At 50.2% G+C, this 13,936-nt stretch overlaps 4 protein-coding genes across 4 annotated transcripts; 1 reads left to right on the forward strand and 3 right to left on the reverse strand.

Annotated features, from left to right (window-relative positions):
• Positions 1-2,533: 2,533 nt before the first annotated feature.
• N7509_000132 (TBCC domain-containing protein) lies at positions 2,534-3,937 on the reverse strand (the record flags this gene model as incomplete). Its single annotated transcript, XM_056624779.1, has 4 exons — positions 2,534-2,740; positions 2,796-3,518; positions 3,572-3,732; positions 3,820-3,937. The coding sequence occupies 4 exons, from the start codon at positions 3,935-3,937 to the stop codon at positions 2,534-2,536; spliced, it is 1,209 nt and encodes a 402-aa protein (XP_056494880.1).
• A 923-nt stretch (positions 3,938-4,860) lies between these two features.
• On the reverse strand, positions 4,861-5,266 carry N7509_000133 (uncharacterized protein; the record flags this gene model as incomplete). The annotated part of the gene is given in 3 exon segments (XM_056624780.1): positions 4,861-4,899; positions 4,956-5,018; positions 5,033-5,266. The coding sequence occupies 3 exon segments, from the start codon at positions 5,264-5,266 to the stop codon at positions 4,861-4,863; spliced, it is 336 nt and encodes a 111-aa protein (XP_056494881.1).
• A 1,421-nt stretch (positions 5,267-6,687) lies between these two features.
• On the reverse strand, positions 6,688-7,420 carry N7509_000134 (uncharacterized protein; the record flags this gene model as incomplete). The annotated part of the gene is made up of 2 exons (XM_056624781.1): positions 6,688-7,227; positions 7,268-7,420. The coding sequence occupies 2 exons, from the start codon at positions 7,418-7,420 to the stop codon at positions 6,688-6,690; spliced, it is 693 nt and encodes a 230-aa protein (XP_056494882.1).
• A 1,174-nt stretch (positions 7,421-8,594) lies between these two features.
• N7509_000135 (uncharacterized protein) lies at positions 8,595-13,801 on the forward strand (the record flags this gene model as incomplete). The annotated part of the gene is made up of 3 exons (XM_056624782.1): positions 8,595-9,781; positions 9,831-12,417; positions 12,470-13,801. 3 exons carry the CDS (start codon positions 8,595-8,597, stop codon positions 13,799-13,801), a joined length of 5,106 nt encoding a protein of 1,701 aa, XP_056494883.1.
• Between the last annotated feature and the right edge of the window lie 135 nt (positions 13,802-13,936).

Consider the following 13,936-nt stretch of genomic DNA (forward strand, 5'->3'; position numbering starts at 1 on the left):
CATAGCTCGGTCAGGTTGAGTGTAAAATTGAAGCTCGCCCTATGACGAAAAAGAATCATAAGCGATATATTCTAAGGAACGGAGAGCTACGAACGGAAAGCGTTCGTTTTGAGATTGAAAATGCAGTACCGGGCGTTGGGAATGGGCAGGGGCAAAGCACTAGCGTGACTTACAAGACATTGAGCGACTCGCGATAGAAAGTTCGCCATCCTATATAGAGGGTCGTCAGCACATGATGTCTGCCTTGAAAATTGCTGCAGTCTTTGAACTTACATTGTCGGTTCTTGCTGTCCACTGCAGGGGACTGTATACAGGATGGCACCTCATTATCTTCAATCATTAGCAGGTAGCTTATGAAGGCAACTTGTAACTCACTGTGCTCGCAGCTTGGACCGTTCCAGATCCAGATCCTGAAGGTTCGTTCAATGGCTTCTCAGAGGAATAGCGGAGGCGCGGCTGATATTGAGAATTTTCCATGTTAGCATGATTCCAAATGACTGGGCAGCTACACTCACTTGCTGTTCGAAGGCCTCTTGTGTCGAGAAAAGCCAGGCTAGTGTGATGCAACAAGTCAGTCAATTTCGTTGCACGATTTCGAAGTCAACATGCCAAATAGTAGCCACGGAAACGAGAATTGATCGATATTATTTTACCCGGAGTGACAAAGGAATGCTTGCGAACGACTGTTCTGCTGGCGAGGGACTGGGTATTTATAGCAATTCAGCCAGGCATTCGGTCTGCGTCAATGATATCCCCATTGTGAATTGTGAGGGCTCAAACAAAAACTACTCTTCAATGATAACTGGCTCAACGTTTCATCATTGATGCAAAGCAGCTCTCAGAGACATTGCATTTTGTTCCTGGTGATCAAGAGCATGAAAAATATTTTCTGGCTGTGGGTATTGTTTCAACAGTCATGGAGATGCCGCAGAAAAGAACCGACGACGGTCATTACCGTTCACCACCGTGAGCCCGCCCTTTAATGCGACGGGTGAGGCGACGAGGTCATGTCATTTCATTTCACTCACCAGTGATGAGCCCGTTACTCCACGCAACGAACACCTCATCAAAGAAAGGGCAAACACCATGCCATATTGCGACCCTAGATTCCTACCAGCCAAACCGCAGGATTCTTCATTGCCTAACTCGTATATCGGAGAAAATCCCCTACGCCTACACAATATCAAGTAGATACAAGCTATTGTGCAGCGTGGGACTGATTCGCACAGCCCACATCTCGCGAAAGAGCTCCTTGTACAGTTAGCGGGTCACTAGATTGATTATGTTTTCGCAGAACAATTGTTTCTGCTATCGACCTCGTCTTTGCGTATAGCAATACTTACATTGGTCTCCTGGGTGCTAAGTGGACACGGGAAGACGTTTACTACTACAAGGAAACATCAGCCAGTTAGTGTCACCAAAGACTCACTTGCGCGTAAGTCTCCAGTGAAATGATTGGTTGATAATTGGCCTGGCTCCCAGGAGCCTGTGGGTTGTAAATATTGATACGGAGGAATAATGAACCAATCGGTGCCATGGTTGGTCCACAAGTGCCACAAAGCCTCATTAGAAATGATTGGTCCAAATGTGGCTATGAGCTCCTGGGAGCCTGAGCCTACCATTGCATTTACCATAATCAAATAGCCTATCAGCAATACCCTGTGAGGGTCTCAGGTATCTGTTGATGAGGAGATTGTCTTTCCAATGAATGATCAATATTAATGAAAGCTAAAGTCGACTCTAGATACAAGACGCAGCGCGAGGAAGCAAAAGAAAGACAGCTTCCTCGCGTTCAGGGGAACCCAGATGCACCATGTGGGTCCGTTCCTCCACTTAGCGTCTATGCCTCATGTATATCCCAGACACCTTTTTGCACTATAATGTTGATAAGGGGCTGTCTAAGTTTGGAGTGCATATTGCTAGCCCGCAGTATAATTTCCCGTGGAACGAGAAGTGGAACAGTTTGGTCCTTGTGCCTGTTAAACGGAAAGAATGGAATGAGTATATTCTCATCAACTTCAGTGATACTGTAATGATTCACTTACATAGGATGGTAATTGGTAGTGTGATCCGGTTCAAGTTTTCAAGAAGCTGGTTACTAACTTTGTTCCGCTAGATCGATGAGATCGATGATTCTGGTTCCAATTTGGATAATCGAGTCCCCGTTGTACATGTCAAGACTTAGACAGGGCCCGACTTGGTTGCTACTTAGATGTGAAAGCAGCTGGACTTTTTATTCCATACCCACCTAGTACATAGACGACCTAGATTTGAATCATCACTTCAGTTGCTCCATAAAATAATTAAGAAGAATGAACGAGGCGTGGGCCTGAATCATAAAATGACCTAGACGCAACGCCCGATGTCTTGGAAATAAACATGGTAAAGAACGTAAACTCTTTGTGACGCATCAAGTGTGTATTAAGAGTAACGAAAAATGAAAGATGCCGAAGATGTGAAAATCAAAGATAAAGGAACTGCTAATTCGAATAGAACCTTTCCAGCCGGCTGTACCATACACTCGGGAGATACTTCATGTCTTCACCAATCTGATGGCATGAAGGATATCTTCCAGGGACCATCCCGGCCCACCTGGAACGATCTCGGCCCAGACTTCCTCCGGAACCACGTCGCCAGGGCCCAGAAGGCTCCAGTTCCGGCTGGGCTCAGGCTTAGCCCACTTGAAATCCTCGATCTCATTCCAGTGGTCTTGATGATCAAGGTGGTCATGGTTCAGGGCCTAGATAGGAGCATTAGAATGGATGTTCAGGAAGAGAGTAGAATGCGAAGCTTACGTATGCCTTTGGTATTCGGCCAAATCTGACATTCGAGCAGTCTTCGATGATGGGATTGCTCGAGCAGCTGATGTAGACGTCGACGTCGGTACAGTGGTGCATGTGGAACTGGCGGCATGAAACCACAATTATACTGTGTTCTACCCCGGTCATATACGCTGGTCCAACTTGGCCGCAAATCAGCAAGCTTTCTCGGACGCCCTTGACGGTCAGACTAGCATAAGGCTTCCCGTCTGCGGTGGGAATCGTCATGTCAATGATACAATGCCGTAGAGAGGTAATGGATACAGGAACTGTAGACGTTGAACCCGAAGCCGGGAGCATGATGTGGAGGTTGTGATGATTGTCAACAGACACAGAGGATACTCCACTAGCTGCGAATGCCGGGACAGGCTCCGTCTCTAGTTGAGATTTAGCCAGCACCTCCGTGGGCGAGATTACCGGGAATGAAGTTGGCTCAACTTCTGGCCACTCCTGCCGCTGTTTGTCTGGTTCATTGAAGGGGGTAGATGGGTCACTCGGAGTTTGGTTGCCAGAAGACCCGATGGACGATGTACCTGGGAAGCGGTAGCCCGGGGTACTGCGACGACCTTCAGTGGCCAAAGCAGCGGCGTCAGAGAGAGAGATGGAGGAGTCATTCTGCTTGGTCTTGAAGCTGAACTGCGACCGAGGTTCGGATACGGCACATGTCTCATTCAGTTTGTTCTTCAGGGCTTTGATTGCCTTTACTAGGTAAGCACAACTTTCCATGCAGTGAGATTCTTGACTCTGCGCACCTCTGCATAGACTCTCTGGTCATATGTAGGAATGTAGCTCGCTGCATCACTGACTTCATTGGACAGCCGCACGATTCCGGCTCGACATTGATCTGTGACATCAGCGCGCTCACCACCGACTAGCGTTGTATCAGCGACACCATCGATCTTCTCCTGCAAAGCTAAAAGAAGAGTATCAGTATTATCCCTTTTTACTTATGGGACGTGCTCTTGGATATGCTTCTGGATTAATGGGGATCGGACTATACCAGTGATTTCACGTTGAAAGTAACGGAAGAAACGTTCTTTCAAAGGAATCTCAGCCTTCGAGACGATTTGGTTGTCAGCCGACAATCGGTGAGCATGTTGCATTTCCGGTTCAGCCATCATGAGAGATACGAGTAGGTAGATGTTCTAAAGGTGGAGATGGGAAGCTGTAGCTTTGGGGAAATCGGAACTTGGAAAGCTGGCAGCGGGGGATGGAATAGGAATGACGTCGGTCGGTTCTCAAATAGGCCATGCCACCCACAGTGCAGGGAATCCCGAGGGAATAAATACCCGGGATGGAGAGTCAAGACAGGATGAGAGAATCGGGCAGATACGTAGTAATGGGATATAAGTGAAGCTACAGCAGATGTGCTCCAGCCAAGAGCTATCAATATACGCAACCCCACACACGCGCCGTTGTGTCTCTTGTGATATGAGGCTGATGCAGATCCGGAACGGAGCCGCACCACCAAACATAATCCCGATGTGTCTATACTAAGATCCCAGTTGATTGGAAATCAGCTTGATCCTCTCATCGTATATATAGCCTCGTTTAGTGCCTCTGAAATGACAACAAGGTTCGTAAAACCGGGCTAAACATGCAGGCATATGCAGAAATTTTAACTTGACGAGGTGTGAAATAAAGTATATTAAAGATGGTACTCAGTAGATTTCAAAAAGGGACTGCCGAGGCTCGAGAGGGAGCTAGTTGCAGTTCGGATGTCACGTCGTAGTTGGCATTCTGTGCCCTTGAACAGATTTGGTTGCCCGTGTCACCAACTGACTCTCTCCTAGTTCTCCTCCAACTTTTCGAACGCTTTTCCTTTACTCTCACGCTCGGTGGAAATTATTCGACCATAGAGAAGAACACCTCCATTATATTATTCTCCCATCGCCCTGAATCCCCGCTCGCATACGAGGCTGTTCCAACCCGTTCATAGTCCCATCCGATCTCTCCTCGGTCGCTTCAATCGCTTCGCGATTTTCTGCTACCTTCACTGGCAGGACTTTTTCGGCTGCTTCGTGTCTAAATTGATACTGCTTTACTTGTTCAACTTCAACGCAACAGTCTCAATCAGAAGCTGAATCAGAAAAGTGCAAGTGACTTCAACGTGTGAGATAACCAGGCTTGACGTACGATATTATCCAACTCGCCCTTATCTTCCTTGTTCATGAGGCTCTTATGCTTGATATTCGCGCCCTGGTAGAGCGGACTTCGTCTTCGGGGCTCAAGCTCTTATTCCTGTACAAGTGCTCGTTGACATCCTTACCAGCATTGCTGGTGTGAGGGACCGTGGAGTAAGGGTGGGAAATGCTCTCGCAATCGGGCCGGACTCTTCCAGTTCGAATAGCACCTTCGTTGCTTACTTGATGCGCCGCAGAAAGAGCCAAATCACCGGAATCAAAGTAACTGCGACTCTTCTGGTTATCAGTTAGAACTCCTTCCATTGTGTTGTATTGAAAATACCTTGGATTGCCCCCCAAGTAGATCGCCATGAGGCCGCTTTTCATATGTGCGGAGCTTGTGTTTCTTTCCACATTCAGAGTGGCTGGGAAAATGTGGATAGTACTTCTGCTGAATATCAGACACAGAAAAGTCTTACCACGGAACACGATTTCTTGTCTCATGGCTCCATTCTGAGATTTTGTTAAAATGAGAACAAGCACACGATATAATCCGCATCTCCAGATAGACAAAACGTGTCAATGACGCAATATGTCAAAATTAGGTTACCGCCTGTCCCGATCGGGATCAGTCATTTAATTTCTTGCCTGATGGACGAGGCATAACCGCTCATGGATGGCCCACTGTTTTTGCCTAAACTAATTGCGAGTTTAGACAGTTCATCAGAGATGCCGTCCACTTCAATGGTGCAGAACTCCATACTAGCGCATATCATATAATTTCAAGTGGGCAAATGCAATAAAAGTGATTGCATTATATTCTTGTTGAGTTGTGTATTAAAAGTGGGAACCCCATTTATTTAAATGTCCATCGCTAGTCACGCCATAAGCTTTGACCGCCGCGATACTTAACATAGTATTGCCTCCAAACCTAGCGAATCGTCAGCCTGGGATGACCAACCACAAAGCCCCATTGATAAGATCCTACCAACCAGCACTCGGAGAGCATTGGGTTTATTATGTCAGTATTCAATCAAAGTGCAGGGCTGCTTTCAGCGCGATCTATCATAAATGGTCAGTAGAGATTGCTTGGAGATTTTGCTTCACTCACTATTCTCACAACGCGAGTTAGACTGCCAAATCCAGGGTAGGTGGAGAAGTGACTTTATTCGTGGGAACACCAGATGCAGGGATAGTTACCAAGGAATATTCCCGTCGGCATGGTATCGAGTGCTAGGGTTGAAGTACATATCTGCCAGGAACGTACTTCTATATCGAGAATAGACAAGCTAGAGGCGGTGTTGTGAGTGTCGGTACAGTACAAGCTCGTCTTACACGAGCCACTGTCAATGACGTATTGGCATGTGCGGGATAGGGTTAGGGGGCGATCATTCGATCATTCGGCCTATCTCTTGATAGCCCAAGACTGTCACACTTAAGCCCCATGAACTCGGTACGAATGACGAATCATAGATTACTGAGTAGAAGGAAAGCTAGAAGCTGAAGTAAACATGGACAGAATGATACACAATAGTGGTATTTGCACAGGCTGTCAAGCTTAGTGCGGATCGAATCCGACAGGCTCAAAGATTTATCTGCAATGGCAGAATATACCCCTCTCACGAACCTTAGCTATAATTAAGGAGGAAAAAAATGACCCAAGGCAAAGGAAAAGAATCAAGAAAACTCGTCAATGCTCATCAAAAGGGGTCAGACCCTCACCACCCACCTATCCACCACCCCCTTTACCAGGGACTGCGTACCCCCACCATCCAATCTTCCATTGCTAGCCACTCACTCCACCGGGCCTCCGCGGCGCGGATTTCATCCTCAGAGGGATCACGCAGAGGGCGCAAGAATGGGGTCTGTTCGTCGGGCAGGATATCGTAAGAAGCCTTAGTCTTCGCCCAACCACCACTCTTTGCCGCGAAAAGGTAATTAATGCGCTCTTGTTTGTAAATACAGCCAACTCCCGCTTCCCAGTCTGGACCAAAGAACGTACGCATATGGATAGGCGTGTCCTGAGCGGTGAAAATTAATCGCCGCACGTAAGGACGGAGAGAGATAAAGGAGGCGGCAGCTTGTGGACTGTTCGGGTGGACGGAATGTTGAGCTGGTAGACGGATGTTGATAAAGGCTGCAATGGACCGAAGATTCGAATTGAACTGGCTGGATTTGACAAAATGTTGCAAACAGGTCTTATAGTGTGTGTACCAGCCGGTGGGGTCGATGCGACCAAACTCGCCGTCTTGCAGGATGGATCGAGCTTCGGGATAAAGTATGCCCTGTTCGGGGAGAGCTCGCGCTTAGGTGCGGAACGCTCACCTTCTCGCTCGGGATATCCTGGAGGGTGAGTCTCAGAATGGGTGCAATGAGGAAGCGGTAGTTGAAGTGTGGTGTAGGGAAGAGGGAGGAATAGACGTACTTGGAGCGGGTTGCTCGTTTGGAAAAGGATCGTGCAGGTCGGTATCCGTACATACTGTGTTTTTCCAGTACTCTCTTCCGGAACTCTGCATGCTCAGTGACATGTTCAGTCATGGATACAGTAGTTTATACTTAGTGGATTGGAGATGAAGGTAGTATTGAGTATGAGAGTACTTACGATATGATATGAATGAACCATGGGTGGGAGGGTACCCTTATATCTTTTAGCTCAAGCGATCCCCCCCGCCGGGACGTCCAAGACCCAAGGGGTGTGATACCGAAAGCGATCAGATCTGAAGATCAAGGGCGGACTAGTTCGGCCCTTACGGGAGGAGTGGATCAAGGCACGGACCTATCGAGTAAGGTTAAAGCCACACACTAGCCACGTAGAGACCGAGCCTGTGGCTATACAATCACAGTGTCAGAGGTGGTGTATGTAACCACTAGTTAACTAATTATGTTTTAGTGGACCCTAGGATAGCCTGGCAAAGAGTAAAGTGGGGGATAGACCCTGAGAATTGGGCTAGCGTCAAGAATAGTGCAGCCACTATCGATCGAAGCATCCAATCATTCCTCCCTCGTCAAGACACTGGACCAGGAGTACAGTACAGGAGGGAAAGTTTATTGCGCGATGAAGGGGACAGTCATAGCGAGTGTATGGCAGTTTCGTGTAAAATACAAGCTTCGAGGCTCGATAATCGTATCGTAAAATACGCAGACTATTTATAAAAAGCGGTCAGGAATGAGGCCAAAAGACGTGATCCAATTAGAGCTCATATATGTCGGATTTATTTTCCAGGAATGAAGTCGCAAGAGTGTGAAGGTATAACTGATTTTGAAAACTACTGTATTTCGCGGGGACTGTACCCAGTAAAGGTGGAGGAAGCTGATTTCGAGCGGCCCTGTACACGTTCAAGACTGTAGAAGGCCTTGAGAATCGGTTTGGATAGATCCTGCGGAAGAGGCTTTGTTTCACGACCACGATAGGCCGCTAGTTGTCATTTCGTAACGGTATTGCAGCGTGCATGAAAGTCTGGTTTATTCCATAATAGGGGCAAAAAGCTATTTAACAAAGGTTACTGCTTTGGTAAGCAGGCTAATTACTAATTGCCAAGTAATAGGCAATGTATCCGACTAGTAATAGTAACTCTGTCGCGACACTTTGTGGAGAGCCACGTGGGGGTAACACCGATTTCTTGTACTGCGAGTAATGGCGGGACGGGCCGCGATGCGAACCCCTGAACCGCCCGACCGCGACGAACATGAAGATTCGCCACCGCGACTGACAAGACCGAAACGCACTACCCGACCACCGAACAGCTACGCTCGCGAGCAGGAAATCGATATCGAACGGAGAAAGACGCGTTCCCAACAGAAGAAGACACCAACCGAGCAAGAAGAATGTATTTCGGCAACTTCGGGCGACTGTTCGGCCGAGGATGAGAGCCTGAGCGTCGCCGGTATCGTAAAGGAGCTGGTCAAACTCAGGAGAGAGATCAAACAACGAGATGAATCGCACAAAGAAGAGCTTCGGAAGGTCAGAGAGGAGTTTAGTGCCGCCCTTGCAGAAGTTCGGCACGAGCTACAGACACTGACAGACACATACGACACACCGCAACCCCACCTTGAGGCATGCCCTCGAGACAACCATGACGAGATTCTTCGTGAGATCCAGAGTCTACGCGAGGAGATCAGCGTCCCTGCTCCCACGAGTTTCCCGTCCTACGCAGCGATTGCCCGTGCTCCCCCGCTCAGCCACCCAAACAACATACGGACTCCCCCAGCGGTGAACACAAGACCAACTGCTCTCACCGACACGCTGTACTGTACGATAGACACCTCGAACATGATTGAAGAGAACAATGAGAGAATATCCGCAGGTTTGATTAGGACGACAATCGAGACAAACATCCGGGCAATGGAAGAACACTCTCACTGGCGCTGTCGCGCGGTCACGGTGGATCCAAGAAACACTAACCGAATCCGAATCGCCTGCCGCGATGAAGACGAACATCAGCTAGTGAAACAAGTGGCGGAAACAAAGATCGGGGCAGGAGCCCGGGTGCTTCGGGACGAGCTGTACCCGGTCAAGATCGGCAGCGTCAAGAGAGCGGCAGTACTGGATGAGAACTACAATGTTTTAGCAGGAGCGGCGGTAGCCCTCGGCGAAGAGAATGAAACCACGGTCGCTAAGATCTCATGGCTCAGCAGCAAAGAGGCCGCGAAGCCTTATGGATCGATGGTCGTGTACCTAACCAGATCAACTGACGCGCGGAGACTCCTGGCGGATGGATACTTCCACGTCGGAGGAGAATCTGGGACGACTGGCGTCTTTGAGTATCGACCACGACCAATGCAGTGTTATAACTGCCAGGAGATTGGCCACAAGGCTTTCCAGTGCAAGAATGTCCAGAGGTGTGCAAAATGCGCCGTAGAAGGCCATCGCCACAGTAGCTGCGACCAGACAGTTCCGAAGTGCGTTCCATGCGGGGGCCCTCACGAATCGTTCAGCAGAAACTGTCGGAAGCTCTATCCGCCACGCAATGAATAAAACGCTCCGAGTGATGCAACTGAATGTGAGGAAACAGGGTGAGGTGCATGAAAGCCTCATGAACGACCAAGATACCGCAAACGCAGTGGCACTAGCGATCCAGGAGCCCCAGGCGAGGAGGATTCAAGGCCGGCTCTTGACCACCCCGATGGGGCACCACAAGTGGACCAAGATGGTTCCCTCCACGTGGAGGGAAGGGAGATGGGCGATCCGAAGCATGCTGTGGGTCAACAAGGATGTGGAAGCGGAGCAAGTGCGGATTAATTCGCCGGACCTAACGGCGGCCGTCATTCGGCTTCCCGAGCGACGGATTTTTATCGCATCAGTGTATGTAGAGGGAGGGGATGCCTTTGCGTTGATCGACGCATGCGATCACCTCCGAAAAGCAATCGCAAAGGTACGGCGAGGCTCGGGGACGGTGGTAGAGATCATGATCATGGGGGACTTTAACCGCCATGATCAACTGTGGGGAGGAGACGAGGTGTCCTTGGTCAGACAAGGCGAAGCGGATTCGATCATCGATCTCATGAATGAGTTTGGACTCAGCAGCCTGCTTAAACGAGGCACCAAGACATGGCACGGCGGAGGATATTCGGGGGACTGCGAGTCGACAATCGACCTCGTTCTCGCCTCGGAAAACTTGACGGACTCGATGACCAAATGTGCGGTCCACGGAACGGGGCACGGTTCAGATCATGTTACCATTGAGACTGTTTTTGATGCGCCTTGGATAGCTCCAACGCAGACAGACAGACTGCTGCTCAAGAATGCACCGTGGAAAGAGATCAATGCCAGAATCGCGAGCACGCTAACTGCCACTCCGGTGGAAGGTTCCGTGCAGCAGAAGACCGATCGGCTGATGTACGCGGTGTCGGAAGCGGTTCGTGCGTTGACGCCGAAGGCCAAACCATCACCGCACGCAAAGCGGTGGTGGACGGCGGACCTGACACAACTTCGTCAGATATACACACATTGGAGAAACCACGCCCGCTCGGAACGACGAGCAGGACGAAAGGTGCCACAGCTGGAGGACATGGCTGCAAGCGCCGCAAAGCAATACCACGACGCGATTCGGAAACAAAAGAAGAAACACTGGAACGAGTTTCTGGCTGACAACGACAATATCTGGAAAGCTGCCAAGTATCTGAAATCAGGGGAAGACGCAGCCTTCGGAAAGGTGCCGCAGCTCGTCAGAGCAGATGGAACGGTCACCACCGATCATGGGGAGCAGGCGGAAGAACTACTGACTAAATTCTTCCCACCGCTGCCGGACAGCATTGGCGACGAGGGAACTAGACCACAAAGAGCACCGGTGGAGATGCCGACCATTACCATGGAAGAGGTGGAGCGGCAGTTGCTGGCAACGAAGTCATGGAAGGCGCCAGGTGAGGATGGCCTACCGGCCATAGTGTGGAAGATGACCTGGCCCACGGTCAAACACCGGGTCCTCGATCTTTTCCAGGCGTCATTGGAAGAAAGCACGCTGCCGAAACAGTGGCGACACGCCAAGATCATCCCGCTGAGAAAACCGAACAAGGAAGACTACACCATTGCCAAGGCATGGCGGCCGATCTCACTGCTCGCCACATTAGGCAAGATCCTGGAATCGGTGGTGGCAGAGAGGATCTCCCACGCGGTAGAGACCCACGGCCTGCTCCCGACCAGCCACTTCGGAGCCCGAAAGCAGCGGTCCGCGGAGCAAGCACTCCTAATCCTACAGGAGCAAATCTACGCAGCGTGGCGAGGAAGACGGGTGCTGAGCCTGATCAGCTTCGATGTCAAGGGGGCCTACAAGGGGGTCTGTAAGGAACGATTGATCCAGAGGATGAAGGCGCGAGGTATACCGGAAGTTCTGCTTCGGTGGGTTGAGGCGTTCTGCTCGGGACGAACGGCGACCATCCAGATCAATGGGCAAATATCTGAGATCCAGAACCTACCACAAGCTGGACTACCTCAGGGCTCGCCCCTGTCTCCGATTCTATTCCTCTTCTTTAACGCCGACCTCGTGCAGAGACCGATCGACGGCCAAGGAGGAGCAATTGCCTTCGTGGATGACTTTACCGCGTGGGTAACAGGGCCAACCGTACAGAATAATCGGGAAGGTATTGCAACAATCATCAATGACGCGCTCGATTGGGAAAAGAGGAGCGGCGCAACCTTTGAAGCAGACAAAACAGCCATTATACATTTCGCACCCAAGGCTCGCAAAGTCGACCAAGAACCGTTCACTGTCAAGGGACAGACGGTTGAGCCTAAAAACAAGGTCAAAATCCTGGGGGTCCTGATGGACACGCGACTGAAGTACAGAGAGCATATCGCAAGGGCAGCATCTAAGGGCCTGGGGGCCGCGATGGAGCTTCGACGGCTCCGAGGCCTCTCCCCAGCCACAGCACGGCAGCTCTTCACAGCGACCGTGGCTCCGGTAGTGGACTACGCTTCTAATGTCTGGATGCACGCATTCAAGAACAAGAACATCGGACCGATCAACCGAGTGCAAAGGGTAGGTGCACAAGCAATTGTGGGGACATTCCTCACAGTTGCGACCAGCATAGCGGAGAGCCGAGGCCCACATTGCCACGGCACGACACCGATTCTGGAGACGAGCCGTGAAGATGTGGGCAGACATCCACACACTACCAGAGACCAATCCTCTTCGCAGAAACACAGATCGGATCCGGAAGTTCAGGAGATACCACCGCTCACCACTATATCGAGTAGCGGACGCGCTGAAAAACATCGACATAGAATCACTGGAAACCATCAACCCGTTTACACTGGCACCATGGGAAGCACGCGTGCAGACTGATGAGCCCATCTCAGAGGGGTCAACTGTACCAGGCGGATCAATGCAGATCGCGTTCAGCAGCTCGGCGCGGAATGAGCTGGTTGGGTTTGGTGTGGCGATCGAGAAACAACCACCACGCTATCGGAAAGTGAGACTGAAGACTTTGTCCGTCACGTTGAGTGTGAGAACAGAGCAAAATCCATTTTCCGCGGAGCTGGCGGCAATGGCGCATAGACTCAAGACACTCGTGGGATTGAAAGACTTTAGGATCACGTTGATCACGAGCAACAAAGGGGCAGCTCTCACGCTGAAGAATCCGCGACAACAGTCGGGCCAGGAATTTGTCTGTCAAATCTACAAGCTGATGAGAAGACTGCAGAAGCATGGAAATCAGATCAGCGTCCGGTGGATCCCCACTAGCGAAGATAACAAACTACTAGGGCTGGCGAAAGAGCAGGCGAGAGCCGCGACGAAAGAAGATACCATCCTGCAAGGACAGGTCCCCAAAATGAAATCGACGACTCTGAAGATCGCGCGTACCCAAGCAATCCCCAGCAGTAAGCTACCCGAGAGCATCGGGAAACATTCGAGACGAGTGGATAAAGCCCTCCCAGGAAAACACACGCGACTGCTGTATGACCGATTATCGTGGAAAGAAGCAAGCGTGCTGGCCCAGCTCCGCACGGGGATGGCAAGACTCACTGGATATCTCTTTCGAATCAATGCCGCCGAGACAGATCAATGTGCATGTGGACAAGCAAGAGAGACGGTGGACCACTTTCTCCTTCGATGTCGGAAGTGGACCGCGCACCGGACGGAAATGCTGCAATGTACCCATACTCACCGAAGTAACATGTCCTTCTTCTTGGGAGGGAAGTCACCCTCCGATGATCAAAAGTGGAAGCCGAATTTGGAAGCAGTGCGAGCCAAAATACGTTTGCAATCGCCACGGGCAGACTCGACGCCGCTTAACCGTGTCGACCAACCAAGATTAATCTTACCCCACCAACTATCTTGTGCTAGAGACGGTAGACGTGCTTCAATTGCCGAGAATAGGATGTTGAACACTTGGAGAAACGCCTTCAAGCATGACTACTAACTAAACACTGACTCACAAGGTCCCGCTAAGATATTAACATCTGAGATGACATACACTATAAGGAATTTTGTATGGGCTCCAAGGAGGCACAGCATTAGCTCAGGCATGTACATTTAGATCTGTGATAGTTGCCCT

This window comes from Penicillium cosmopolitanum, assembly GCF_028827165.1.
Source record: "Penicillium cosmopolitanum strain IBT 29677 chromosome Unknown utg000001l:1.0-706529.0:1.0-706990.0, whole genome shotgun sequence".
Classification (NCBI taxonomy): domain Eukaryota; kingdom Fungi; phylum Ascomycota; class Eurotiomycetes; order Eurotiales; family Aspergillaceae; genus Penicillium; species Penicillium cosmopolitanum.